The sequence below is a fragment of the Cyclospora cayetanensis genome, unplaced genomic scaffold, assembly GCF_002999335.1.
Source record: "Cyclospora cayetanensis isolate NF1_C8 unplaced genomic scaffold, CcayRef3 CcayRef3_contig_33, whole genome shotgun sequence".
NCBI classification, from domain to species: domain Eukaryota; phylum Apicomplexa; class Conoidasida; order Eucoccidiorida; family Eimeriidae; genus Cyclospora; species Cyclospora cayetanensis.
The window spans coordinates 243,879-269,629 of NW_020312292.1; the positions used below are offsets into that span (position 1 = coordinate 243,879).

General features: G+C 47.7%; 2 protein-coding genes across 2 annotated transcripts; both read right to left on the bottom strand.

Annotated features, from left to right (window-relative positions):
* Positions 1–934: 934 nt before the first annotated feature.
* LOC34619085 lies at positions 935–14,459 on the bottom strand. Its single transcript, XM_026333969.1, is given in 29 exon segments — positions 935–1,115; positions 1,441–1,752; positions 1,903–2,054; positions 2,183–2,344; positions 2,668–2,846; positions 3,004–3,201; positions 3,361–3,595; positions 3,852–3,916; positions 4,467–7,062; positions 7,167–7,279; positions 7,731–7,959; positions 8,096–8,216; positions 8,385–8,628; positions 8,743–9,007; positions 9,100–9,258; positions 9,370–9,493; positions 9,652–9,869; positions 9,999–10,174; positions 10,309–10,428; positions 10,573–10,646; positions 10,788–11,071; positions 11,229–11,450; positions 11,637–11,824; positions 12,004–12,243; positions 12,590–12,674; positions 12,888–13,239; positions 13,383–13,620; positions 13,741–14,110; positions 14,307–14,459. Coding segments are annotated over 29 exon segments (8,001 nt in total). The 5' UTR covers positions 14,406–14,459.
* Positions 14,460–15,907: 1,448 nt separating this feature from the next.
* Positions 15,908–18,958, bottom strand: LOC34619086. Its single transcript, XM_026333970.1, has 10 exons — positions 18,755–18,958; positions 18,443–18,562; positions 18,095–18,218; positions 17,825–17,907; positions 17,546–17,651; positions 17,333–17,447; positions 16,840–16,921; positions 16,590–16,663; positions 16,154–16,462; positions 15,908–16,013 (listed from the first exon to the last, which is right to left on the bottom strand). The coding sequence occupies exons 1-10, from the start codon at positions 18,956–18,958 to the stop codon at positions 15,908–15,910; spliced, it is 1,323 nt and encodes a 440-aa protein (XP_026189755.1).
* Positions 18,959–25,751: the final 6,793 nt, after the last annotated feature.

Below are 25,751 nucleotides of genomic sequence, written 5' to 3' on the forward strand. Positions count from 1 at the left end.
CTTTAATTGCTGCATCTTTTGAATGCATAATCTCATTCTTAATACTATGTACCCAGCAACGGGATTTGCAAACGTTCGTTCGCTGGCAGGCGCGCCCGTTGCTCTGCCAAACCATATACTTGGTACACGGGCTGCGTTGATGTAAAAAGTATGATTTTACAGTGGCCTTAATGGGAATATCGAGACAGGCAACCTTCTGATGAGGAACTCGGGAGGATTGGATTCAGTTTTTACAGCTGATCTCCTGATCTTGCATCTCGAAACAATTAGTAGAAACAGGGGCCTCCGAGGGGGCCTTGGGGTGGCCGAGTGAGGAACTAATTTATCTTAACCCATGCTGATTGACCATGTCAGCTCGATACAGTCTTAACGCTATCAGGTGTTGAAGCTGATCATGGTACGAAAAAACTCCCGCCTGCTCGTTGTCATCGCAAACCATTCTCCTTCTACCATAAGGCACCGCTTAATTCAATGCACAACTCATCTCTTCTACCTTTCAAAGGTGGAACAAATGAAACGGTGCTGAATTGTGGGCCTAATTTCAGTTGCGTAATCAGGCGACGCATGTCACGAGTGCTCTGTGTACGAGTGTCCAATAGCCCTATGCAGCTGTAACAGATTGACTTCATACTCGATTTTCAGAGCGCAGCAAAAAATGTATGAGGTTGATCATATAATTACTAGTGTGCCCTGCACCCCACGACAAAAGCTATAGAAAAGTGCTACTTCGGTTTGGGATAATTGGAAACCATGGGTTATACGAACTGTCTAATGAGAATACAGATTGCTCAAGCCAGCTAAGCATACACAGTTATACCATACTGCCATCCGATACAGCGAAAAGTAAATTCATTGCGGGTGAGAAGCTCTTTGCTGGGCCTGTATGGATACGAGGATTACATTCCTCGAGGACAAGCCGCTCCCTTCAAGATTTTCAGCTGTGATCGCGACCGCTTTTTTCTACTTGTTCGCGCTGCACAAGGCCACTCTTAACTATGGACACGAATGTCGGATTGAAAAGGATACGCGTTTGCAGATGATGTATACTGGTCGTTATCGCTGACAAAGCGAGCAGAGGCGCAAAAGTGCACAAGCCAGAGCACCGGTGATATATCCTGAATGCATAAAAGCAACACAACACGAATTTCCGGATACTGAGTTGCTCGTGCTTGCAGAATCCTCTGTAGGGTGTTAAGCTTAAAAGCAAAAGAGCTTTATCTAAGCAGCTCATAAATGCATTCATAATAAGTGACGAGTGACACATGCATCGAAACTGCTCATCTTAAGCCCTTCGCAAGCATTCAGACAATCAAATGTTGTTTCACTCAAGAGTAGCAAGGTACAACTACATTTTTGTGGAAGAACGGATGGCTTTTGAGTCTATTAGTAGCCTTATTATGAGCAAGCTTGGCTTGAGGCTGTACCTCTAGAAGTACGTACCTCACTACATCAGAAAACATGTCGCTCCGGACTGCCCATCGGCCCAACAAAGCAAAGGAGATCTCAAGCATGCCGTGAATAAATAGGCAAAGAGAAAACAGTGAAACAATGATAGACCCCAATGACACTTTGCTTGTCACAACGAGCCAGAGGAGCAAAGCCACTGTTCCAGTTACAAGGATGAGGGACAGCCACGCCTTCGCAGAAGGGCTGACAGCTTGAAGGTCTCCTAGCAAAGCTCTTATGGTGACAAATAATCCAGATGCTGCTATAAGGTACACTGCGCAGTCAACATCGGCGGACTGTATGGAGCTGAATACAATCAACGCATACAAAAAATTGAATGGAATTTAAAAAAGATATGTGTAAACACGTCCACTGAATGGCCAGAGGAGCCTCAAGGTATTAACAGGTGAGGTTGAAAGCTGGAGTGCGAGAAAAATCATAAGTCCGCTGCCTTACGTTGCAACGCAGGATATGATGCCCGCGGCAAGAAGGGGGAATCGTAAAAGGCGAAGTACAATAATGACTTTGTGGTGCCATACAATGTTGCACCGCTGTTCCATCTCCCCTCTCCACCAAGAAACCCACGATTCCTTAGGAACTCCCAACTCCTGCACAGACGTATCGGATTTCACCCGCTGCTGGACGTGGCATCCGCGGTAGTTTTGGGACTCAACTAGCCATAAGGTACAAACTGCTTGAAGCATCACTACAAAGATTGTTCGGTACGGAAGCCTACGCGGGAGGACATCCATGAATTCCAGTTTCTGAAATCTTGGCGCAGGCGTGGATAGTAAAATCCTAATGGGTTGAAGATGAATGGTACTGAATTAATCGATATGGCCATCAGCAAAATCGGCCATGTGTCCAAGAAAAGGACAGCTGTGTCTAAATCTGCGTACTGAGAGAGCAACACAGGCAAAACCCCTCGCCCACAGGACGCGGCAATAGATGATATCTGCTTTTCCGTAACAAAATGCACTTTGCTCGGTGCCGGCTAGAGCGGGCTCCTTATATAGGATAAGGGAGTAATTAATTCTTTCGCATGGACACCTAGTGACTGTTTACAGAGTACACTACAATCAGTTGTGTCTATGGCGTATGGCATTCACTGAATGGGGAACTTTTTGTTCTATCATCCAGGCAGATACGCTAAGTTCCCAATGCTGCTAATAGAACTGAAACTTCATTTATCTTTCCTAATGCAGCTCAACGTTTGCTCACCATGGCGTATACGGCAAGGAGAATAAAAATTTCCAAGCCGATTGAAAAATGGGTGAAATAGTAAAACATCCAGATGTCTTTTAAGGTCGCTCGCTCGATGACAAAACCACGCCCAGTCTCCTGATATTTGGCACCTCCGTAAATTAAGACATGATCTATCACGGACGCTTTGGTGCAGGCTGCAGAAGAACGCAGGGCACATGAGGGACACTCATAAGTTGCGCCACTGTTGTAGGATTCGCAAAGTGCGTTTGACTTCATCGCGTTTCTCAGAAAGGCAGAAGCATTATGCCCTGCCTGCTTCATGACTACATCCTGTATGTTTGAGAAACCTACTCATAAAATTGTAATACATGATAGCGAACTTGGTAATGAGGTCTACCAGCTTTCGCAATGCCGAACCCAGGCCCTTTTCCAGAAATAGCCATGGAATCAGCGGTAGCGCAAGGAGCATCCCAAGCTGGAACTGAATGTAGGCTGCTGGCGTCAAGACGTATTCCAGTGCACTTTCAACAGGTCCACTATAGTTGTACTCTGTGTATTAACGGAAGCACAGTAAACACCTTAAATGGCTTTTCTTACAAGGCCACCGTCGTTGGCTAGTACGCAAAACGACGCTTGCTCTCCACTTTTGAGCGCGTATACACCTAAGTGCTACTGTGTTTACAGGTTAAATTGTCAACTTCAACCTACTTGCAAAAGCCAAGAAGCATTTCGAGTACAGACAAACGTATGCAGCCAACACCAAAATGACGGAGTTTAAAAAAAATCCGGGGCCGGTGAACCACAAAGATAAAACTCGAAAAAAGTCCATGTTCAAAACCAAACGGTTTAAGTCTCGGCTAAGCACCTGCTCTCCGTTACCGCCAGCAACTTTCTTTTCAAACATAACAACTTGTTGAAGGCCAACATCACGACCCTTGCCGCACTGAAGCAGACAGCAAACTCCCAGTCTTCGCAATTGATTTTTGGTTGCTCGCGTGGTCCATTATACGCATTGAACGGTTACCGGTACAGGGGGCAAGCTATTGTCTGAACAGCAAGTCATTATATGTTGACAGTATGCTGTACGAATGCAAAACCAGCAAGACAAGAGTGCTTTCACCCCTACGGTACTCCCAGGCAATCCATGCTTCCTGCGTCGGACATTGCCGTTGTCTCGCTGAAGATTACTCAGCGCATACCTGAATGTAATCAGCATGATGTACACTGTAGCCGCGGGCAGTACAATTGAACCCAGCAAAAATGTCTTCGGAGAGGTTTATTCCGTTGGATGCCTTTGAGCAAGAGCCGCAAGTTTGCACGAAGTAGCGGTCGAATATGTCTGGGTGGCCGTAGTGCATCCGTACCTGAGCACAGAAAAGGTTTCTACGTATCTGAATCTGAGGAAGGAGGATAATCAGGGAAGGTCAAGATATCGTCTACCAAGTACAAATGGCCGGCTTCGTGTGTCCATTTCATACAACCAACCTAAAAAGCGAGGCACAGTGCGTCAAGAAGTTGAAACGAGGCTCACGCACCCTAAGAGGCGTGAAGTATAGGCGTTGGTTCGTAGTTGTGAAAAGATTTTCTTGCAGAGCCATGTAACTTGCCAAGCTTGAGACGTTTTCGGTAAAGATATGCTCTCTGAAACCTACACAAAAGGGAAAGTTATCAAGACAGGCGGGGGCAAACAGAAGTGTTGCGTCTGTGTGAAAATCGATGATTGTTCAAAAGGGGCATCAACGAGCCAGCAATCTGTCTATCGTGATTCAGCACACGTATCCAGCTCCAGAGGGCCAGTAGCATGCCTCTCTCACCCAGAATGCGCATGCGGGCATTAAGCACAAACTCCTGCAGCAAATTTCGAAGCTTGATTGCCTCCTCGAGATATGACTCCATATTCATGTCCATCACTTGCAGAGTGTCCATCCGGGAAAAAGCAATGGCTTGATTTTGGTTCTCAGGCTTCCCAGGACCAATGATGGGCATGCGAGCCCACGGCATTCCGCATTCGTCCGTAATTAGTGGCAGCCTTATCTTGTAAATTGGTTCGAGCCTCAGTGGACCCCGCCGAGAAGGCCATATCATGCCACTCTGTTGAGAGTTGCGCCGTTGTCTGGATAAGTTGCTCGCCTCAGCTTCAACCCGTGCTTGGTGGCGCGCAAGCCTGTTCTCGAAGAAGGCTACACGCTCTTTCATGGACAAAAATCCCGTGTTCTGGACTGCGCGAAGGCTGCTGTTGCTTCTCTGAACAGCAGTTCCTGACTGATTCGCTTGCTGCGAACCCCCTTGTTCCTCGGCCCTCAAGCGCTCCAGCCGTTGACTACCATGTTCACTTTCAGCGTCTCTCCTGCCAGATGGACTACGGCTGGTGCAAGGGGCCTGTGGGGAGAGTCCGCATTCTGTTTTGTGCCACGGTTCTTGCCGATGCAGCAGCAACCCCTCCGGAAGGCGAGGGCATACGCCTGAACTGGGCTGCTGGGAGTCAGCAGTGATTGCCTCTGCTCTAGGTGTAGCCAAAAAATCAGGGGCACCTGGAAAGGAATCAGAGTCGCGATCAGCTTCCCCGCAAACAGACTCTGCCGTCATGAATGCGGTCCACCGCAGTGCACCGTCCTGCCTTGGATGCAACGTGATGATAGAATGCCTCCTTGACGGTATGGCTTGTGCGTTTCTGCGAGGCTCTGAAAGGCGGCTCGCGCTCTCCTGGTCGCGAGTCTGCACCGACACTTGCTGGTCATATTCACCGACACTACCAGCGACTTCGGATTTCAAGTCCCATGGTTGGCTCTTCTGCTCAACAAAGCAGGAAGCACGTGGAAGAGATGCAGCTCGAGGGAGATCACGAGAGAAAGTCAAATCCACTGGAACCATGTGATTTCGCGCAAGATCCCGGGCGAATTGTGCCTCCAGTAGAGTCGGCTTTGAAGCCACGTCGCTGGCTATACCTTTCGCGGTGTGTAGTGACCTTTTCGCTGGACCAATTAGTCTGTCAGTGGAGCCAAGTCCTGCACGTCGTGCTTCATGTTGGACTGAACTGTTGCAGCGCGAGTCATATTTGCAGGATCCCCCTGCACAGTTTCCAAAATAACTCCCGGTCGGTCCGCGGAAATTATCCGTTCCTGGACTGGTGCCGTGATTGATCGCCGGACAGAATTTAGCCTCTCTATCCTGTTTGTTGATACCCACGCTGCTTGTCGGGAGAGTCGCACTGAAAGCCAATTGTAACGTGTCAGAGTGAGCAGTCTTTTGCAGTGGACTCACTTCAGCTCCGGAGGGATCTTTGGAATTGTCCACAGGATCCCGAGGCATGCTTTGGCACAGCAACGAGAGTAATGTCTCTCTCGGCCCCTCCGCAACTTCATGCAGTGGAGAATAAGCATCGGTTCTTGAATCAAGTTCGCTGGTGTCTCGTTGAGGGGATGCAGACTTTATGGCGCTCCTGGTCCGTGCAGCAAAAAGAGACCGGTCACACTGCTTCTTCTGGTACAACCAGTGAATAGCACGCGATATCTTCGACTCAAAATCACCGCCACCACCACTGCTCCTACCAGCATACTCGCCACTCTTATGGGCCTGAACAGACGGAATCGGCCTCGAGTTCGACTGAGCCTCAAGAATCGCTTGTCGTCGGGGGGTGCAAAAGGGATCGCCTTCGTTTTCATGCGTACCGCTGGAATTCGCTAAATACTGAGAGCTTCGTTCGAGGTTCGATAGTCCCTGTCCTAGTATCTGGCGCGTTCCTGCAACTATTGACGGTAGAAGCGATTCAGCAAATTCTGCCCGCACATGTCCCTTGGAGTCCAGTGGAACGCCTCCAAATACACCCTCTTGAACTTGTACGACCTTTTTTCCCCGCTCGTCTACTAGATCAGTAGGCGAGTCACTACTCACGTGTGGTGGAATCTCAGCAGCTTCGAGCCCTCCGCTGCTGCTCTTGCTGCTGCTACCCCCGCTTCTGGACTTTATTTTAACCGAGGCACCTGGATCCATGTTAGCACCAGGGGTACAGACAGGTATACGCGGCGCTGGGACCAGAAGATGGGGAATTCGTGCCGGATTAACCTCTCCCTCGGCTTGTCGGACGAATCTCCCCGCAGCCGTCAGTTTGCTTATGTTTGCCGATGCTGGGGCAACAATGCGCTCGCCCAGTGGATCAATATCGGCTGTCAGTCTGTAAAGAACGCTGATTTTATGGCCTGTAGGCCTCCCGTCTAGGGTGCGCTCGTGTTCAAGCGTTGCAATTCGTAGGCTAGGATAGCGCACCATTAGCTTGTAGAGAGCCACTTTTCGGAGCAGCTGTGCACGAAGGGATGGAGACGGCTCGCAGCCATCGGTTGGCATCTGGGCATAAAGATCTGTTCCAAACTCTTGAGCAGCAACCACATACTGGTACTTTAGCTGGGCAAGTTCCTGAGGGACAGAAAACACTCAAGGGGGATGAGCTGCAAATCAGTGCGCTGTGGAGGAAGCCAGCTACTTGTGACCAGTAGATTTAAAAACATTATTTAGCTTACCCGGGTCGACTGCTTTACTTCATACGGAGGTGGATAATTTACAACTTCCCTCCACAAGGCCCCTTCAGGACTCCTAATAATCTCAAGCTGAGCCTCGTCAAGCCTATTTGAATCTCGACACAAGTGTATTTCTTCTGGAGGCGTTTCCTCGAGGTATGCCTGATTGTGTTAGACGCAGAACGGCCACGCAAAAAGCTATCGCCAACGTATGTATCATGGGTAAGCAGTCATCGCCCACCTCCTCCCCGTAATCCATCCATGTTGTGTGGTACACTTGGTTCTATTTTCTCCCGTGGGAGTCCATAACTTGTGAAAACGTCCAAGAGGCTTAATGCGCGTGCTACAACACATGACTTGCCTGCATCCGAACAGCCTGTTCATAGTACATAATGCCATGTACCGTCCGCATAAGCACCTGGCCTCTACAGGAGGCCCACTCCTGGAGCATTTCGCAGAAGCGATCGTACCTGCGCAGCATCAGCAGCGCACAAGCAGAGTATATAACATAGGCTTCTTTCCAGGCAAATCGCTGTAAACACCTTTGCTGCCTACGGTAGTCTCAACTCCCTCACCGATGCAGCAGGCCACATTGTTGCATTTGGGCACGGACGTCTTGTAAAGCCAGTTTTCGACGCTCGGGAGAATCGGTGACACGATCCTCTATTTCTTGTCTTATCGTAAACATATCCCTATCACGGTCAACTCTTTCAATAAAGTTGTCAAATTCCACAGGATGCAAACTACGAAGCAAATCCATCTTGCACACTCCCTCATCTGTACGTTTCTCCAGATCCTATGCACATGCTGGCCACAATTATTTGACTAAGGAGCATAAGACGCCGCTTGAGTATTGTGTCTACTTACTTTCAGCGCCAGACAGTTCTTTTTCTAGAAGTGTGCTAGGCTTTATCGGTGAAGCAGTTGCATACTTGCAAATCAAGGCGAGTGTCTTCTCTGTAATATGGAGTGAGAGTCATCATCGAAACCATATGTCGGACAAGTGGCGTTTCAGGAATCCTCATGAGAAGCGAATTAATGAAGGTACCAAACCTAGAATAGCGTTAGAACATAAGGCATGCAAAGGGCAAGAGCCCATGTGCACGATTCGGAGAAAGTTTGAGCGTAAATGAATTAAAATACTAGCTTTTCTCCGATCGCCTTAACACAGGATATGCAGAGCTTTTTCTCATTCCTCAACGTGTTTTTCTGCTCGCTCACCTTCGCTGCGTTTCTGCACATCTGAACGACGGGTCATCAGCCTTGAGAATTTTTGCAGCCCTTCGAAAGAACAGTTTCACTGCATATTCCGTGGATGCTATCCTCTTTGAATTTTCCTGGCCTTGAATCAGGAACCTTGCGTCTTCGGATCCGTTGTCTCCCAAGACAACGTCTGCGTTCGCCTCCCCAAGCTGTGCGTGCAGCGCTCGCATCTCGGCCAGTTCTTCTGGAAGGAGTGGAAGGGCTGCACATGGCAAATGTATCATAGCCAGCTCAATCATGGTGTGGTGCGCGGGCATGCCTGCTTTGCTCGTCCAGTCGAAAACCACGAAATCTTCCCATTTCCGGTTGAACTCACCTTCAGACGTATCCCTTTTCTCTCCTTCGTTAGCAAGCAGCAAAAGGGAGGTGTGGTGCAATGAGATCTGAAGTTGCTCAATCATGACGGCCACTTCAGCACGCTGTAGAGGAGCCGGCAATATTGAGGGTATATCCTTGATCATTGAATGAGATCCAAAGCATAGGCTTACACCTCTGACGTAGCCTTGAATAACTAATGGAATATTTGATCCACCGAGTTCTTCTGGATCGCTGCTTGGTAACATAATCATCGCCAGCAATGCCTGCGGCGCAGGAACGGATGCATTGCTTTTCATGCGCATACATTAATAGCGAGTTGATGCATAACAGCGTCTTCCGGTTTGTGATTGCCTACCTTCTTCAATTGAACATTTGCTTTCGTCAAATTCTCTGCATCAGTTGATAAAGAAAAGCTGGCCTTTTGAGCGAGAACAAACACATTTTGAAGCGCTTTGGATAGAGGTTTTAAACCTTGGAGGTTGATCCACAGTAACCGCGTTGGATCCTTCTGCACCTGGAACCGCAAAAAGCAGCTCTGGGGCAAGGCATGTATGAATACCCATGCGCTTTCACCTTGCTGACTTCTCAACGCTGCCTAAAGTGTAAACGAAGGTCGCAAACCGACCCATGACCACAGATCTTCCATTGCACGAACTAGTTGTGGGCCTTCTTTGAAGTATCTTGCGACGTAGAGCATCAAAGCCTCAGAAATCTCTTGGCACGCTTGCAAATGCATCGCTTGCTCAAACCTGTAAAAATTGGCACCAATTATTTTACTCAAAGGTGCAGCAAAACATTCTACAAATTTGGGTTATGACTGTAGCTGTATAGAGGGAAATTTCCATTAGACGCTATGTGTATCCTGTCCTTCGATTCAATGGCTTTAGTGTTGCGAGAGGGGCCTCACCTAGGGTCATTCGCACTTAGATCACGCGACAAGTGCTGCTGGAAAAACTTTTTGGCTAATGCTTTTTTACTGCAAAGCCGGAGCATGTTACCGGTAACCTGGTAATGAAAGTCCTCACAACTTTTCAGAAATGTTGTTAGCTCGTTGCAGTACACAAATACAGGGTACCGGACTGCAGAATGGCGCCAGTCAACTGTTGCATTCTCACATTTTAAATGCTGAGCACAACACAGCAGGCACATCAGGATACGCAATAATTATTCGCTCAACTACTTTAAAGAAGGTAAGACGAAGGCACCCTAGTTTAGCGAGATAGCTCATGGAGGCATTGCCCCCCGTAGGCGTACTAGGTCTGAGAGGCTCTCAAACTCAAGGGAGATGCTGGGAAGCTCATTAAATTCCAACTTTTCCTGCTCAGCATAGTCTATGATGTCTTCGTCGCGCCAGCTCTGTATGATCTCATTCCATAAAAATCCAAATCTCTTTATGGCAATCAAACTACGCGTGTGTTCATTGCGTTGTGCTCCTCGACATTTTGACCTGAAGAATAATACAGCACTAGTGCATCTCCAGCTCGTCAGTCTAGTCAGAGAGAGTAACTGAGAGCTATACAACTGATGGTTAAAGATGATGCACGGTGGAATACGTTGCAGCAGCTCACTGCATCATCGTCGTGGCCCTCATTTCTGGCACCTGCATCCATGCGCACGTATTCTTTGCATAAGAGTGCGGAATACAGAGGACATACAGTAGTCAACGTTGTCGATACAAAGTTGACTTGATGGTTGGGTATGAAATGGCTTCTGCTCGTGATCCCTCTGAGAAGCTAAAGTCCTAGTGCCATAGGCTGGCAAGAGCTCACCATGTGCATATATGGATCCCTGGTATTTCCGTATTGAGCAGCAGAACGCCGTAGCTTACTCTCTATATTCATGTGTGCGAATGAGGAACTCCGCATATGTTTTGGCTGCATATCCGCTCCATTAGTCATTATCCTGCGAAGGGTTCCTCTAGTGAAAAGCCGTTTCACATTGCTTCTTTGGCGTTGCACTAGTGCCATATGGGGATGCAATAACCCAGACGCTGAAGCTGAGCAAAGTGCACGGAATATTCCAAGAATACTAACCTCAGCTTACATCGATGCTATCGGTTTTAATTTCGTAATGTAGTTTTGACATTTCACGAGGCATTTAGGGTTTGTGGCAGTGCCTTTGGGCCCTGGTAAGCCAGACGAATAGGTCATACCTGCAAAACTGGATTTAAACCCTCTTCTTCTGTCAGCTGGATCTTGAAAGACCACGCTAAGGGGCAGCATAGGTAGCAATCGCTGCTGAATTTTTCGGGAATTGGTTATGTATCCGACACGCCGAATGTAACCGTCGATGCTCCCATATATAGCTCCAAACAGCAGAAAAAAAATCTATGCGGAGGCAGCATGAGAAACACAGACTTAATGTTGCCACCAATTTTTGCTCTCGTATATTTTATGGCTGAATAACTTGAATGATGAGCAGACACATCCAAAATGATGGTTTAGCATCCACTGAAGGCTTCTGTTTACGGCATCCTGAACCCACCTGCAGGTCGAAGAGCCAGATGAGGAAAACTGGCGCCCATATAAAGCCTTGCAGTATTGCAGATACGTGTCCAGGCCAAACGACCGCAGAATTGACGTACACCGGGCGGCAAGATACGTAATCAACGTGGTTTGACGCCGCCACGATTGGTGGCAGAATGATGTACAGCCAGTACAGTGCCTTGGCAATCATGGCAAAAATCCAAAACAATGAATACCTCATCTAAGAAAACACATAGCACATTGTAGTGTTTTCCAGGGAAACTTTTGATTATTGAAAAGTAACCAGCGATATCACATTTGGCTCCGTGCTAGTGACTAGGTCGATCATGGGCCATCAGATTGATCCTACCTACACCTTTCGGAGCAAAAATCATAGAGAGCTGTCTTTTCACACTCGAAGCCTTACCACGTTAGTAAAATTTTCTGCAAGGAGAGGAACGCTGCCAGTAAAAGTGGATGGCTTGCTTAGAGGTGCCAGCCACTTGTTACTCCAAAGCATGATGAAAAAAGGCATGCGGTCACGAACGCGGATGTACAGAAAGTAATGCGCCCAGTGGCAGATGAAAAAGCTCCAGTAAAACACGCTTAGCAATCCTGAGCCATGCAAAGAACAGAGATAGCTTGGTTCTTCGCAGTCGAGTTAAAATCTACCTACTTGAGGCACGAAGACTGTGACATATTCCACGGGGTCGGAGTATCGAGGCAGAACAAGGGGTGCCTTGGAGTTGCCAAGGCACACGACACACAGTAAGTACCAGAGTTTCAAATCATACCATTCCATTGCAGCTGGGGTGATTCCAGACCGTTGAGACCTACTGCCACCAACGCCGCCAAAACAAATAACAATCGGATTGCATGCACTGGTGCCCATCTCCATATGACTTGCCAACATCTTGACTTTGTGAAAGTTCCAATATTGAGAAGCATCAGATCGAAAAACGGCATCATCCCGTAAGATAAGATGGCCACCAACGTCATGATAGCCCACTGTCTCCTGACAGAGTACATTGCCTCTGAGTACGTATTGAACACAAGTATAATCTCAATGAGTCTCTGGATGGAAGTGTCACTTAAGTCTTAACACTGCAAACCAAAGGTCCAATTATGTGGAGCACGGTATGCACCGTGTTTACCCTAGAATTTAGTCACTGTAGTGCACCTTGACTTGGAGAGTTGGCCTTACGTACAGTTGAAGGGATTGGACATGGCAAAACATTTGAAGGTGATATTTGCTCAGTCCAGAAGCAATCCTCACTGCACTTTTGCATGCCCAAATGTGTTTAAAATTTTTGTCTGAGAAGACTACCTTCGACGTTATAAGGGTTTCAGCTATTAATTGCTAAAGGAGCTGTAACGAACCTTCGTTTAGCACTGCGTAGAGGAGGAGGATTCCTGCGAACGTGGTCACGTGCCAAGCGAGCACACGCCAAAAATTCCGTAAGACCTGAACGTATAATGGCACGCGCTGACGCGTGTGCACAAAGCAAAGTTTAGGTCAGCAATTCACAGTCCAAGACAGCGCTGCTTTTGCTTGGTTGTCTGCTTCTACCACAGGAGGCGCCGGTGTGCTGCAGGAAAATTGTTCGAGCACGTTGATAGACTCCGCTCGGCTAGTGCTCAACTGACACTATGTGAAACCCTAAATCAAAACACTCACTTGGGCATAGGTTCTGTGTTCAATGAAAGTTTTCACACCAGATCCGGGTTTGGATGAGCAGGATAGTTCGGCAATGACAGCATTAAGATTATCTCTTGAAACCGAAAAGCCGATTGAAGGACGCTTCTGTGGAGGTGATCTTGACTGCGTGATCAACTTATTCAAGTGTGATCTTCTTGGCGGGGACAAGTAAATTGCATCTCCAGACGGTGTCTCTTTTTGATTAACCTCGACGTCAGTCGCCGGTCTATCGAGTAATTCAAGGCATCGGCGGTCCCAGAATAGCTCGTTGAAATCGTCATACAACAGCCTTGCATTGTGATCAGGAGTATGCAAGGCCGTCAGCATGTACCTGAGGGGTGCATGTCGGTATTGAGAAGAGTGTATCAATATATGTCAAGGCCTAATTTCAGGAGGTAGTGAGCCACTAACATGGAAAAGGTGGGATATCTACACTCGATAAGGAGAAGCATCTTAAACGCAGTGGTTTCTTACCATTGCTCATCTCGTATGCGCTGAATAACATCGCGAATGAGATCGCAAAAATCTTCCTCTGGCTTAAAGTCTTTGTCCCACGCCATGCACATCCAGTGAAAAAGCCAGCAGAGAAGCTCGGGTGTGTGCCGAAGATTTGCAGCCTCTGCCCAGAGTAATTTAAAAGTTGCTACCTCGAACATCATCTGCTGGAGCTCTTGACGTATCTGTGTCGTGCAGAGTAGGTCGCTCTCTTCGGCTGCACCCAAACCAAAAACATGCTACATGCCAAGTTCTAGCTGTACCAAAGGTGAGATTCCAGGACTTGAAAAAAAATAAGTGAGGCTCTCGGACCCTTTCGTCGCTCTAGGTATCTGACCTGCGATATTTGTGCCTTCCTTGCAAGCCGGAGAACTGGTGGGAGGGCAGTCTTCTGCACAGCTGCCTTCAAGCCAAGGGGGATTTCTCCAAGGAAAAGGTTCAGCTCCAAGATAATCGCACCACTTATAATAGTTGGCAAACAAGCGAGAATGATACTCATCTAAGGAAGCTACCAGCAAGTCCGGTCCTAGGCACGGGCTCCCAGAGGGCGTTTCGACAAGAGAGAGGTTCAGAATGCTAACGCACACGTCCTCCAATTGATTATAAAGATTATCTATTTGGAAGCGATACTGCCTTTTCACGACATACCAAATGGTCTGATCTATTACGTAAGGCGTCTGGTGAACGACTTCACCGGGCGTAGCTTTCTGCAGCAAACAAGGTCGGAGGATGCTAGTGCAGTTTAACGGCGTCACCTTCAGATCTATTGTTTAAAAACCGCAATGACTGTACACTCACGTAGTAGTCCAAAAGACTCTCCTGGTAGCTTTGGGGTGGAACTCCAAGTTTGCTTGCGTAGTACCGGGAGTCCATACGGCATAAGAACACCAGAATTTCTCGCACATACCGAGAAAGAAGGCTGTTATTCTTTTGTTCAGCATGCTTATACTCTCCTTGTGCTGCTATTTTATCAATTCTTCCAACTGGATGATAGTCAAGCATGCGGCTCCGATGTAAATTCCGCCCGTCAATGTACAAGATGTTTGATTTCACTAACCGATCACAATCCGCGATGTTAACCCCCCCTAATACCACCATTCGTGGCTCCAACTGTACATTCATTGCTTCTCTCCGTGGTAAGCAGAATAATGGAAGCTTCACTCTTGGTTAGTCCACATGGCTGGAATGCCACAGCGCGCCCACTGCGGCAGTTCATACGCGCATCCAAAAAGGGCCGTACAGGTCACTTGAAGCTTTATGACTGAAGCGAAAGCCCGCCCTTGGGTGACTTCAGAAAGTTTTATTGCTGCTCACTCTGATTTCCGAGTAGAAGGCACGTATCCTTGCGTCTGGAGACGGTCGCCCCCACGTGATCGCGTCTCGCCTGCCGATCGCCTCCACATATCTTCCCTGGCTGATTACCCCTTCCACCCCTGAATGGAAATAAAGCTATTAAAAAATAAATCAATTGTATATAAGCGTGATTCGATGATTCTTGGTAATTTAACAACAGTGACAGAGCGTTCGCGCTTATCGGGCTGTTGCGTGCCAGTGTCGGAAATCTCGCTCGTAACTGCAAAAAATGCGGCTCCTCGACATATGGCATTATTTTTTTGTCTTGAATCTGACATTCTCGAAGGAAAAATATAAGGAAAAATCAAGTGGCTGAACCTCCTGCTGTGGTTCTCTAGCATATTTGTGTATAAGGGGGTATGATATGAAGGAAAGTTGGAGGACACCGATACAGAATGTAACTATTAGCCAGTCTTTTATGTGCATTATCCGGTTCAGGTAGTAACTGTTGTGAATATATCATCATACCACACCATGCTGGTGTTTGCGGGCATATGCCTGTGAAACTAGGCGGGGGCTGTAGCGGCTAGGGCCAATGTGTGGGTGGTTCATCACACCTCCCTTCGTCTGACGCTGGCACGGGCAGCTATGAGGTGACAGTCAAGCAACAGCTGCTAGAGCGCTGATTATCCCCCAGGACTCTCAGTGAGTCTACCCGTATCACTTGAAATGTGATCCAGTCAATCTGTTGAACGGGTCGAGCCGATAGTCTAGCGGATTACAGCACCGGGTTCCACCCAGTAAAGCGCGCAGTTTTGAATTTCGTAGCTGTCGTACAATTTACGACGATTATCCCATAGTAGCAGTATAACAATGGTTTGGGGTTCAGATGCCGATAGCCACCCAGTGAAGCATGGAAAAGAGTCGTTATTTTTCATTATTCTCAAACAAATGATAGGTACCTGTCAAATGAAGCGTGCATCATAACGATTGCGATTCACACTAGAAACATTCACGACTTCGCCTTCGGAGCGGCCAGGGCTTGGTTAAATAACTCTAGAAAGTCCCTGACTTTTGGGGAAGTCGTCTTTTCAGGCCAATAACATCCGTAGATTGAGTGGCGTTACAACGCAAAGTCAAGAGCACGGTTTGCGCATCGGGGACTAGGAAACGATGTTCACTTCACTTCCTCCTGTCTGAAACGGATGCTACTATTCACAAGCAAGCTCTAGAGCATAGATAAGGACGGTGGGTATTTGAGGAAATCGCACCGCAGGCCGTTCTGAACCCCTTGCGTTGTCTACCCCAATTGGGTTCCTCGACCATTCATCAACACACAGCTTTCATAAAAGCATCCCTGCAACATGACTGAAGCTCCTCAATCTAGTTAGAGCACGCGCCACCAAGCCCCTTCAAGAGGCCCACTACAGAATCATCTGTACGAGATGACATGGCACTCTAAGATGGACATGACACTACAAGAATCATCCAAAGGCTCTGGACCTGATCTCGCACTACTCATTTCGTTTGCAGCATTTGGGGAGCTGAGTGCCTCGCTGGGGATGGTATCTAGAGAACCCATGTCAACTCTAGAGGAAATGGATTCACTTGAACTGCCAAGAGATAATGGAGGTGAGGCGGAATTGAGCTGCGTGTTGTGCAAGAGCAGCTCCCTGGCGCGGCGGCCTTCTTCTGAATCCTCTGCTAGCAAGACATCCAGCATGTCATCACTACTTGACTTCATCAGCGATGCATGGCCCGTCGGGCTGCACACATGTGCACCGCAAACACGTAGTCCACGAGCAGTGCATAGAGAACCTTTCCAAGTGCATAAACAGTGTCCATTTGAGGGGATCGCTTCCTTGTCTAAACTTGTACTAGTTCAAAGCGTACATGCGGCCTCGGATGCGGGCGAAGCGACCAGAATGGCGCTCTGAGTCATGCCAATTTTCGTCGGCATCCTTATCCTGCGTCGCGCAACACAAGATTAGCATGTAGAGTGATACACACTATACGCACATAGAATAAGCGTGGACTCTGCTAAGCAGCCAATATATTTACCAGGGGCACGCAATAAAACTTGACTTGAAAGCAACAATAGTCCTGTGCCATCTTTTCCAAAAATCTGTCAAAACTGCCATACCTGGATCTCTTGCACGGTTCCAAGTGACACAGAAGAGCTGCGGCGAATAACTTCGTTGTCACTCCCACCCGAATCGCCGGTCCTGCAGATCAGTTGGGTAATAGACTGATAACAGCTGCCCTTGCGTAGGCCATTATACTATATCTCCCCCGCCAAGGCTCATAAGACCCGTGAAAACCCTTTAAAAGCCATGAGGGCCCCAAATTTCACGTACGGGCAAAGGCAGCAAAGAAGGGTGGACGGGCCTCCATCGTTCCTTTTTGTCACATTCGAAGACCGGGAGTCGCTGAATACTGAGCTAGGCTGCAACGAGAGAACAACCCTCACTATCGAAGGACTGCCACGCGGAGTGACCAGCAACAAACATTGGGAATAGCCCAATGCGAAATAATAGAATCAAATGAAAACAGACTGGCGCTGCCCTTTCGTGAGCTGCTGATGCCGAAACCCAATCTACTTCGGAAAACCTGATAAATGCGACAAGATTCTATGCGTCTCACACGTATTTATTAACCAGCGTACTGTCTTTGAGACCGAGCTTTGGCTTCCCATGTTTGTATCTTCAGTTTCGCCATCAGATTTGCTCGCCGAATTTTGAAGCTCTTCAGCTGCAGACAGTAAGCTCCGTCAAGCTCATCCAGGTTAAAGTTCAACAAAGCCCAGATTGTTTGATAAGCCAGTAACTGTTGGGCCATTGGGTACGTACCAGCAAAGTTGAATTTGGCGTATCCCGTTGCCTTTCGCACCTTTTTCCTCGTGAATTCTGGCTTGACCGGTTGGTGCGACACCTCTTCAACACCATCACCTGTATCCTGCACATATTTTTGTCGCCAGATACACACGTTCATAAACAGTCCCCATAAAATCACACAAAAAGCCGAATAGTCAGCTAATAAGCGCACAGTGATTCATGTATCCTGCCTGGGCACCCCCCCCCGCACGCAGCTAGTAGCTTTTGTCCTTATGCTGTTGCATTGCTCCTCACCCTGTGAGCTACCATTGATACTGAATGCCTGAACTCCACCTTTCCCTTTCCCGCAGCGGGGACTTCCCATTCTGCATCCTTTTCTGCGGTAACCCAGCTAGACAAGCATCATTAGACATTGCTCTTTAAAAGTCTTATTCACAATCTTCGAGACCGGGAACGGCGCGCTCGCACGGCGGAAACGCACACTATCCACGACCGCCCTATTCTCAGCTTTCTACAGAACAGCATTCGTGAGCCCACAGAGCCAAACCGAATTGGCAGCCGTACCAACTTCAACGATATCTTCAATGCGGTTATCTTCCGGCTGCAATCCTTGAGCCTTGGCTTTCGATGCTAGCTTCTTAAGATTGTCAATGTACTCAACCTTATTCAAACCCAAAAGTTCTCCTGCCTGAAAAAACCAACAAGGGAGTAATGGCAAGTTTGTAGAACCTTGCTCTGGGGGCTGCGCATTCCGCAACTGACGACGTAGTACAGTACAGTAAACTGGTCTGCCCATCCACCTCTAATCAGCCTCGAAAGAGCTCTATGCCAAAACCCTTACTAGGTACTGGCAAAGAGTAGCCGTATTTATCCGTAGAACACCGTGGGAGAGAAAAATACATGCCCTCTTACCAGAGTGCCCGCCCTTAAGGAAAGATCCTGCATACGGTTGAAGAAAGATGTCAGGCAATAAAGTGCGGCAGCACCTTCAGGGCTCGACAAGTCAGCTGTTTCAAAAAACTTGCTGAAGGTCTGCAACACAAAAGCCGTGGCCTCTTGCTAGCCATATTAATAGATTCGTAAGCATTGCAGCCAGGAGACTACCCGGGCTACAAATACCGAGACCTAGTAGTTACTAACGAGTTGGTCACTTTGGCGCCGTCAAGCAGAAGCCAGCCGGGGATCCAAGGAAAATGATGTCCAAGGAGTCGATCCGTACATTACCTGCAAGCTCGTGGTGGTGAACTTTTCCAGGTATGCAAGCTCCTTCTGTAGGGTCTCCGGGGTGAAATCGTCTTCCCCCAGATCCATGAGGCAAGTGCCCTGGACCGGCGCATACGCCAGGCAGTACAAGTCCTGCAGTGGCAGATCGGAGATGCAGTACACTGTTCGCAGCAAAAAGTTAAGGCGTTGGTGATCAAATCGCATCTTAGAGCAACATATAAACAGGAAAACGGAGCTGTATTCTGCAAGGGTGTACCTCAAGCGGCATGTTCGAAATGGTAATTGATTGGCGCGGAAGAGGAAAGCTTCAGTTATCGGAAGCTAGAAGTTTTCTCCTCCAGGGAACAGTTTACAGAGAGGTGCTCAGTGAAGGAAGCACCGCCAGCTGTGTAACGTGAAATCCAACCGACAAAAAGGGTGCCTCCTGCTGTTAGTCAACTTGGGCAGAAAACTCCAAAGGTACCAACTGCAAACTGAATAGCTAAGAGATGCATGCAGAGAGTTGGTAAACAAAGAGATGGAGTCAAGCAAATGCTAGTTGTTGGGGCGACACCAGTTCCAACAAGTGCGCGTAGAACGATTTTCACCACATTGAGGATAGCCCTACAGCGTGGGTTAAGCTGCGGCCTCCAGCACGGCAGTAATCATACAGAGAGTCCCTAGAATCCCGCGTCGGTGGATCCTGTCAAACTGGCATGTGTCGTCTTGAACTGCAACAGTAGTTAGCCCATAAGCACTGTGGGTCTACCTATTTCACAAAGCCACCACCAGATGCTGCCCAAAAGTGCAATCAGAATATACCGAATCCGTCCTTTGGGTGACTGAGAGCAGTGTTCCAATCAGCTGTGTGCTGCTGTACCCCAAGCTGTACGATATTAGTGTCGTGGGGCAGTGATTTTCCTGCTCCAGTAGGCACCAGCTCACGCTGAGCAAAGTTGCTTGCAGACGATTTTACTGTGGAATTGCATGCGGAAGTGGAAAAAAATGGTCTGGTGCATATATATGCAAGTCACACGCACACCACTCATTTCAAGCCATCGGCCTTAGGGTGTTCCGCGTTCACTCCCAGGCCAGTTCAACTGCTTCCCAAGCGTAGAAGAAGGCTAACTAAAGAAATTAATGCACACGCGAGCCATTCCCGGAGGGCGCGAAAGAAGCAGGCCAGACCGCCGACAGTGGGCGCCCCCGTGCCAGGCCATCGAGCCCTGCGGCCGTCATTCCTGTAGCTGGGGACTACTTGACTAGCAGGCATGGGGCTTCCAAAGGGGGTCAGTGCTTTCAAGGGTAGTTACTCAAGCGATTCTGCTGGCATTTGAGAATTATTCAGGGTAAAACATACCAGGCTCTTCCTGTTTCCGTATATACGCCCCTTGACGAGCTCATTGCAGCGCAGCTTACCAGGGGCGCGAGTATAAATTGGGGAGACGCTTATTTCCGAGCTAATCTGCAGTTTTAATCGGAAACCTGGAAATCTATGAATGGATTCTGTGCACTTTTTCACTTATTGCTATGCGGTGTTCTACAGGACGTTTTCAGCCATTCGTCGAACTACCATTTCGTATCAGGGGGCTGCCAGCAACTACAGTTACAACCAATAGTCTGGCAGGCCAAACTTCACCTACACAGAGAGCAGAAGTCAGAAGGTGGTTGGCTCATAGCATTTCATTTTATTATATGGCAGATTGTTTTATTGAAGCAAACCAAATTGCACTCGCGCACTTCCTACTACACAACTCATTCTTTTCAAGTATCAGTGAGGTATTGACTGTTTCTATAGTTTGTTCCTACATCATGCTTTCTATACAAAGCAACCCTAAGCCAACAGACAAAGAAGCACTGCATTATACGAATGTGCAGCGATTCATCTGAGGCCGCTGTAACAGCACAAATAATAGACACATTGCAAACTTGAAAGAAAGCTACACAGTCTTTCAAGAGAGCTCGTGTCTTCCTCTACCCGCCACCATCATTGCTCCTAAGGTAAAGCTATTGTAGCTCAGAGTGTGACAAGAACCAGGCATCCCACCACATCCACAAGGAGTGAATGAGTGGAGGCCACTGCATTGGACCATGCAGTCCTGACCAACTGAAGGCTTTCATACACGGTCTCCGTAGAGAGACACTTCACTGCACACTCAGTACAAACATTTTAGAAAGTTGTCGGCAAGCTTCCAGAGGAGCTCCCCCACTTTCGTGCCCACGCCCCTCAGATATCCCGTAATGAGGCGCAAGGGATGGCAAGGGCGCTCGTATTGGCACCCTCAAATCAATACAGGCACTTACGGGTAGTTGCACATAGTATACAACCAGCACACATGCTTCTCCTCGTAGCGAGTTAACAGTGCGTAACAATAATTCAGGTATACAAAATACATACAATGAGCCAATTTTAAATAACCCTCAATGAAATGTGACGTGTTCTAGGAGATACTTTTGAGCGTAGCTTCTGCTACAGCTCCCCCCTCTCCCATCTCGATAAACACGATCATGTGACGCATGCCTGTTTATTGAGAACAAAAATGTGCAGAAGAGCAAAAGATTTCTCACTATCGCCATTCCCCAAGCACACAGAAACGCGAAGAGTGCAAGACACAAAGCAAAGCGGCCGTCAGCCGCTGCAATGAATTCGACGGGAATAAAGACACGTAGAGTCCCCAACAGCGAACAAGCGAAGAAACCCACACAACAGTGGCGGTGTGATGGCTGGCTGTCGTCGGATCGCTGGAACGTGGGTCACCTGCAGCAAGAACCCAGATGAAGTAGACTGTGTGAAGGGAATCAAAATGCCAAAATGTGCGATATTTTACCGCGCTTCCTACAGCAATCTCCGCACACCAATACAAGTAGTGAATACAATACGATCCCCTTCAGAGCCCCCCAAAGGCCTAAGAACTAGTGTAAAATAGGGCGCCATACATGGGGGCCCCTACAGATAAATCGGATTCTACGGAGCACGACTTCAGTAGTGACCGGAGAAGCTCTAGGCAGCATCCATGCTCTGAGCTTATCCAACTACATATCAGGCATTCCGATGACACATATAAGGTCAGCTTTTTAATATTATCATTGAGGGTAGGCCCCACCAAGTAGTCGCATGAGAAACACCCCTGGGTTCAACAGATAGCCACGACACAATATGCTCTTGTAAGCATTTCCCGTTCACCACGGGACAGCCGCACTCCTTAGGTAAGAGCCCGGTGTTGCACAGAGTCGGACTTTGTATGACATCCGGATGCCTCCATGTGTATCAGGGCCCCACCTATCTTCCCCGCTATGTTGACGCATAACATCACCTTTCTCCCAGCATGACACACCAGCTATGAAAAGCGATTGACCTTTCTTCGCCCACAAGTCGGCCAGCTGAATCAACACCTTCTCCTGTGTATTCCCACAGAGACATCTCAAGTGACGTCCTGTTAGACATTCCCATTCTTCCGTATTTTCCCCCATTCTCCTCAAGTATAGCCAATAGTGCAGTGCAGTACCCTTTTGATACTTTCGCAGTCCAAGTTCCTGAGTATCCTCGATTCATTTCTCTCTCTAGCCTTGTGTGAGAAGCGGAATTATAAAGGCATGAGTTAGCTGGAGTCATTCGCATCGCATTCAGTTCTCTCTGTTGGCCCTCCATGTCCAGCTGTTGCTTGATTTATAACCTACAGGAGGTACACGTTTCTACTTTAACTTTTTTGAATCATCTATTTTTGGGGCTTGCTTCGAAGAGAGCTTAGAGCAAATGTGGGTCTTTTGTCCTCTTCTACCCTCGCAGCCGTTCCCCTCTACTTTTCTCTCTTCTATCTGACAATTAGAGTTTGTATCCAGAGCATGCACCTATCTCACCCATGAACAGGTGCATGTTGCCGACAGAGCACTGCTCACTCAAACTGCTCGACATCCCTGCGTATAAATTTGTGGTTCTAGCAAGGATAACTGGAAGGAAAATGCCTTCTGGAATAGCTCTCATTTGTAGCGGATACTGGTGTATGCTCTGGATGCTACGTGATGCCACTGTTTGTAGAAATTACTTGCTGACTAACACTATATCTCGTCTAATAAAAACACATTAATCATTTTTAAACTATTAGTACTCAACTTTTAAGTCCTCGGAGTCCAATAGACTGACCTCAGCGCCTCCGTGTGCCATCTTTCCACCCGCATAGTTCCATCCGCACTGCCTCATAAGGACTATGGCTAGGTGTCGGAAGTAAGTCGTGGACTTTTTGCACTTTCGTTTCAGTTTCTTTGTTCAAATAAACTCATTTGTGCCTCCGAATTTACAAGATCAAACTTTCGTTGACACGCATATGCTAGCGTAGTGTGGTGCTCTACACTGCTCTTCGCGAAGATACGTTCTTCTTCGTGAGTTCGACGACTTTCTAGAGTGCTTAGCAGCGTATCAAAGCGCCGCTCAAGATTGGCTTTCCCCTGATGACGAGCTCCTGCAATGCCGCTAGGAACATAACCATTTGGTGCTACGGTCAGTCTTCGTCTTTACTGAGTCCATACTCCTAAATGGAAAGGAGGGCAATAAGCTCCGGCGCCAACTCACTGGCCTCTCCAACATGTGCTCCGGTGTACACAGCAGCGAACCCTGCACCTGGCCTAGAGGTGTTGCCAATGGATACAGGAGGGAATGAGCTTATGAGGCTTGGTTTCTGGGTAGCATCGGGGTTTGAGCTGCCCAAGTTGGACAAGCGTTCTTGACAGTTGATCATTGGTACATCTCGACTTGCCAACTTACTAGCCAGAAGAAAGGCGTTGACTTCACCATTCCACAGCTCCATGCTCAGCTCCCCTGGTGGCACCTCCACTGTAGTCTAGGGAATGAATTCCAGCTATATGCTGAGAGTGTGAAGAAAAGCAACAAAAGAGAGATAATAACTATATGCACAGCTACAAAATTTCACTGAAAGATAGTGATACGCTTACGCGCACATAGTATGTAACTGAGAAGATGCGAGTACTCTTTTACCTTTGGTTGGAAAGCTCCTGCCCTGATAATTTAGCAAATGAAGCATGGATAATTACAAGTTATTCCGACACACTAATGGAGGTGCTTGAAGATGAGAATGAGCGCCGAGATGCGCCAATGCCTAAGGAATATCTGATACAACTCTAGGGTTAATTCGTTTTGGACTTTTGTTCAGTACACCATGATCCGTCAAGTGATCACGTTTGGGGTTAGCATTTTTTCAGATACTGTTGACTAGCTGCTTGTGAGTATGCCATCGAAGTCTAAAACTAAACGAAGACAAGCACAATTATTCAGTATTTTGTATTGCATTGCACTTGTGTGCCCAGCTAGCTTGTATCTTAGAGAGTATGGGGTTGCGACAAATTATTCCTAGCTTGTGAGTGCTTGTTGACAGCGTACTGCACAGTAGATGCTCCGGTTGCTACTCCGGTTGTGCAATCTGTGGATGCGCAAGCTTTACTTCCCTGCATTGACTGAGATCTTGCATCGGTAATCACGCAATAATAATTTAGTCTATGCTTGTGAAAGCTATGTCACGCTTTGTTACTTTTCAGTTCGTTGATGGGGCAAAGTGCTTGATTAATTTCACTGAATGTGCTACCTGTTTTCGAGCTTCGGCAATCGTTTGGTGACTAACAAAGCTTTCTTGTACGACACAAACACTATGTCCCTTTGCCGTATGAAGCACTGTTAAATGGCTTAATTCAGCGCATTCTGAGAGCTTGAAAAGTATGCTTCTCTCTGAAGCAATCACTGGCTAGAATGGCATGTCCTCCAACCGGTTACACGATTGATGCTTGCCTTTCGAATCATGTGCGCATCGACTCTCTTAGGAGCATACTCAAAGCGCCAAGCACGTGTAAGGAAATGTGCATGTATCCTATTGGTGAACCAAGAAGTTTGGGTACTTCGATATTCGATGCAGATAGACTCACTGAGAGACTATGGGCCACTTTGAATTCGCAGTGATACAACGACATTGGCGAGATTTCGCAATGGTTGCTCTTCATAGGATTGTGATAGCATGCGATATAAGCTGTGCTTGTAGAAAGTGTTTTATATTTGCACACGTAAGTGTTATATAGTTCTCATTCGAAGATGAAATCGCGGTATATGCTCATCGTGCGTGCACAAAGGTGCCACATCATGACACCATTCAGCTGCTGTTACCGTGCGGCTGTTAAGCATATTCAAGTGCTTGTTTTTTAAGGGGAGTAGGGCACTGGCGCTTAATGGGTACGAGGCTCACTCATACGTCATTCAAATGTAAAGGCAACAACCGCTTTCCTGCCTGGCAAATCAGAAACGCTTCGTGCAATGTGGGTAAGTAGCAAAGGACTTGCTGTGCAATGAAATTTACGAAAGTATTTTCAAGTAGCTTCAAGGTGGCATGGCTCAATCCGGGCTCATGGGATAGGCATATGCGGTGCATTCTCCTGACACAGTTGTCATCTATGTGCCGACCTGGGCACCATGGCTTTTGCATTTACTGATGCGCATGTCACGGTTTGTCCTATATACAAATCGCCAAAAAAAATTCGCCGATCATAATCGCTATATCAACAGAAAACGCCATATAATTTGCTGTGAAACTTTGGTATTCCGCTCATCTAGAGCAATCTAGTGGCGTTTGTAGGGAGTAGGAGAAAGCGAACTGCTGTCCTTCTTGGATGCTTACGTCAAGGCATACGGAGCCTGTTGGTGCTCCTTTCCATGAACGCTTTTCCACCAGAGCACAAATCATTACATTGTCCAAAAAGTGCACGATGACTTGCGTTGCGCGAAACGGCGCTGCCGAACGAAGTTGGCACCTACAAATAATGGAGTCTCGAGCTGGGTTCGGATCACAGAATGCCATGCTTACCGAGGTAGTGCTTTACAGGCACATAGGTGTCCAAATCCTATGCCTTATTTAATATCAGAAGGCGTCGTGAATCATCATGGACAAAAGCGCTTCCGCTGTACAATGGTGAATTGCTGGGGCCTTGTGAGAGCGCTGTGGCATTTGCTAATGCAAATGCCATC

Coding starts and splice junctions, on each gene's coding strand:
- LOC34619086 (XM_026333970.1), bottom strand. CDS start 18,958: ATGCGATTTGATCACCAACGCCTTAACTTTTTGCTGCGAACAGTGTAC. Junction 18,219..18,442: donor CCTTAAGGGCGGGCACTCTG/GTAAGAGGGCAT, acceptor TGGTTTTTTCAG/GCAGGAGAACTTTTGGGTTT. Junction 16,463..16,589: donor GCCCGCATCCGAGGCCGCAT/GTACGCTTTGAA, acceptor ACATGTGTGCAG/CCCGACGGGCCATGCATCGC.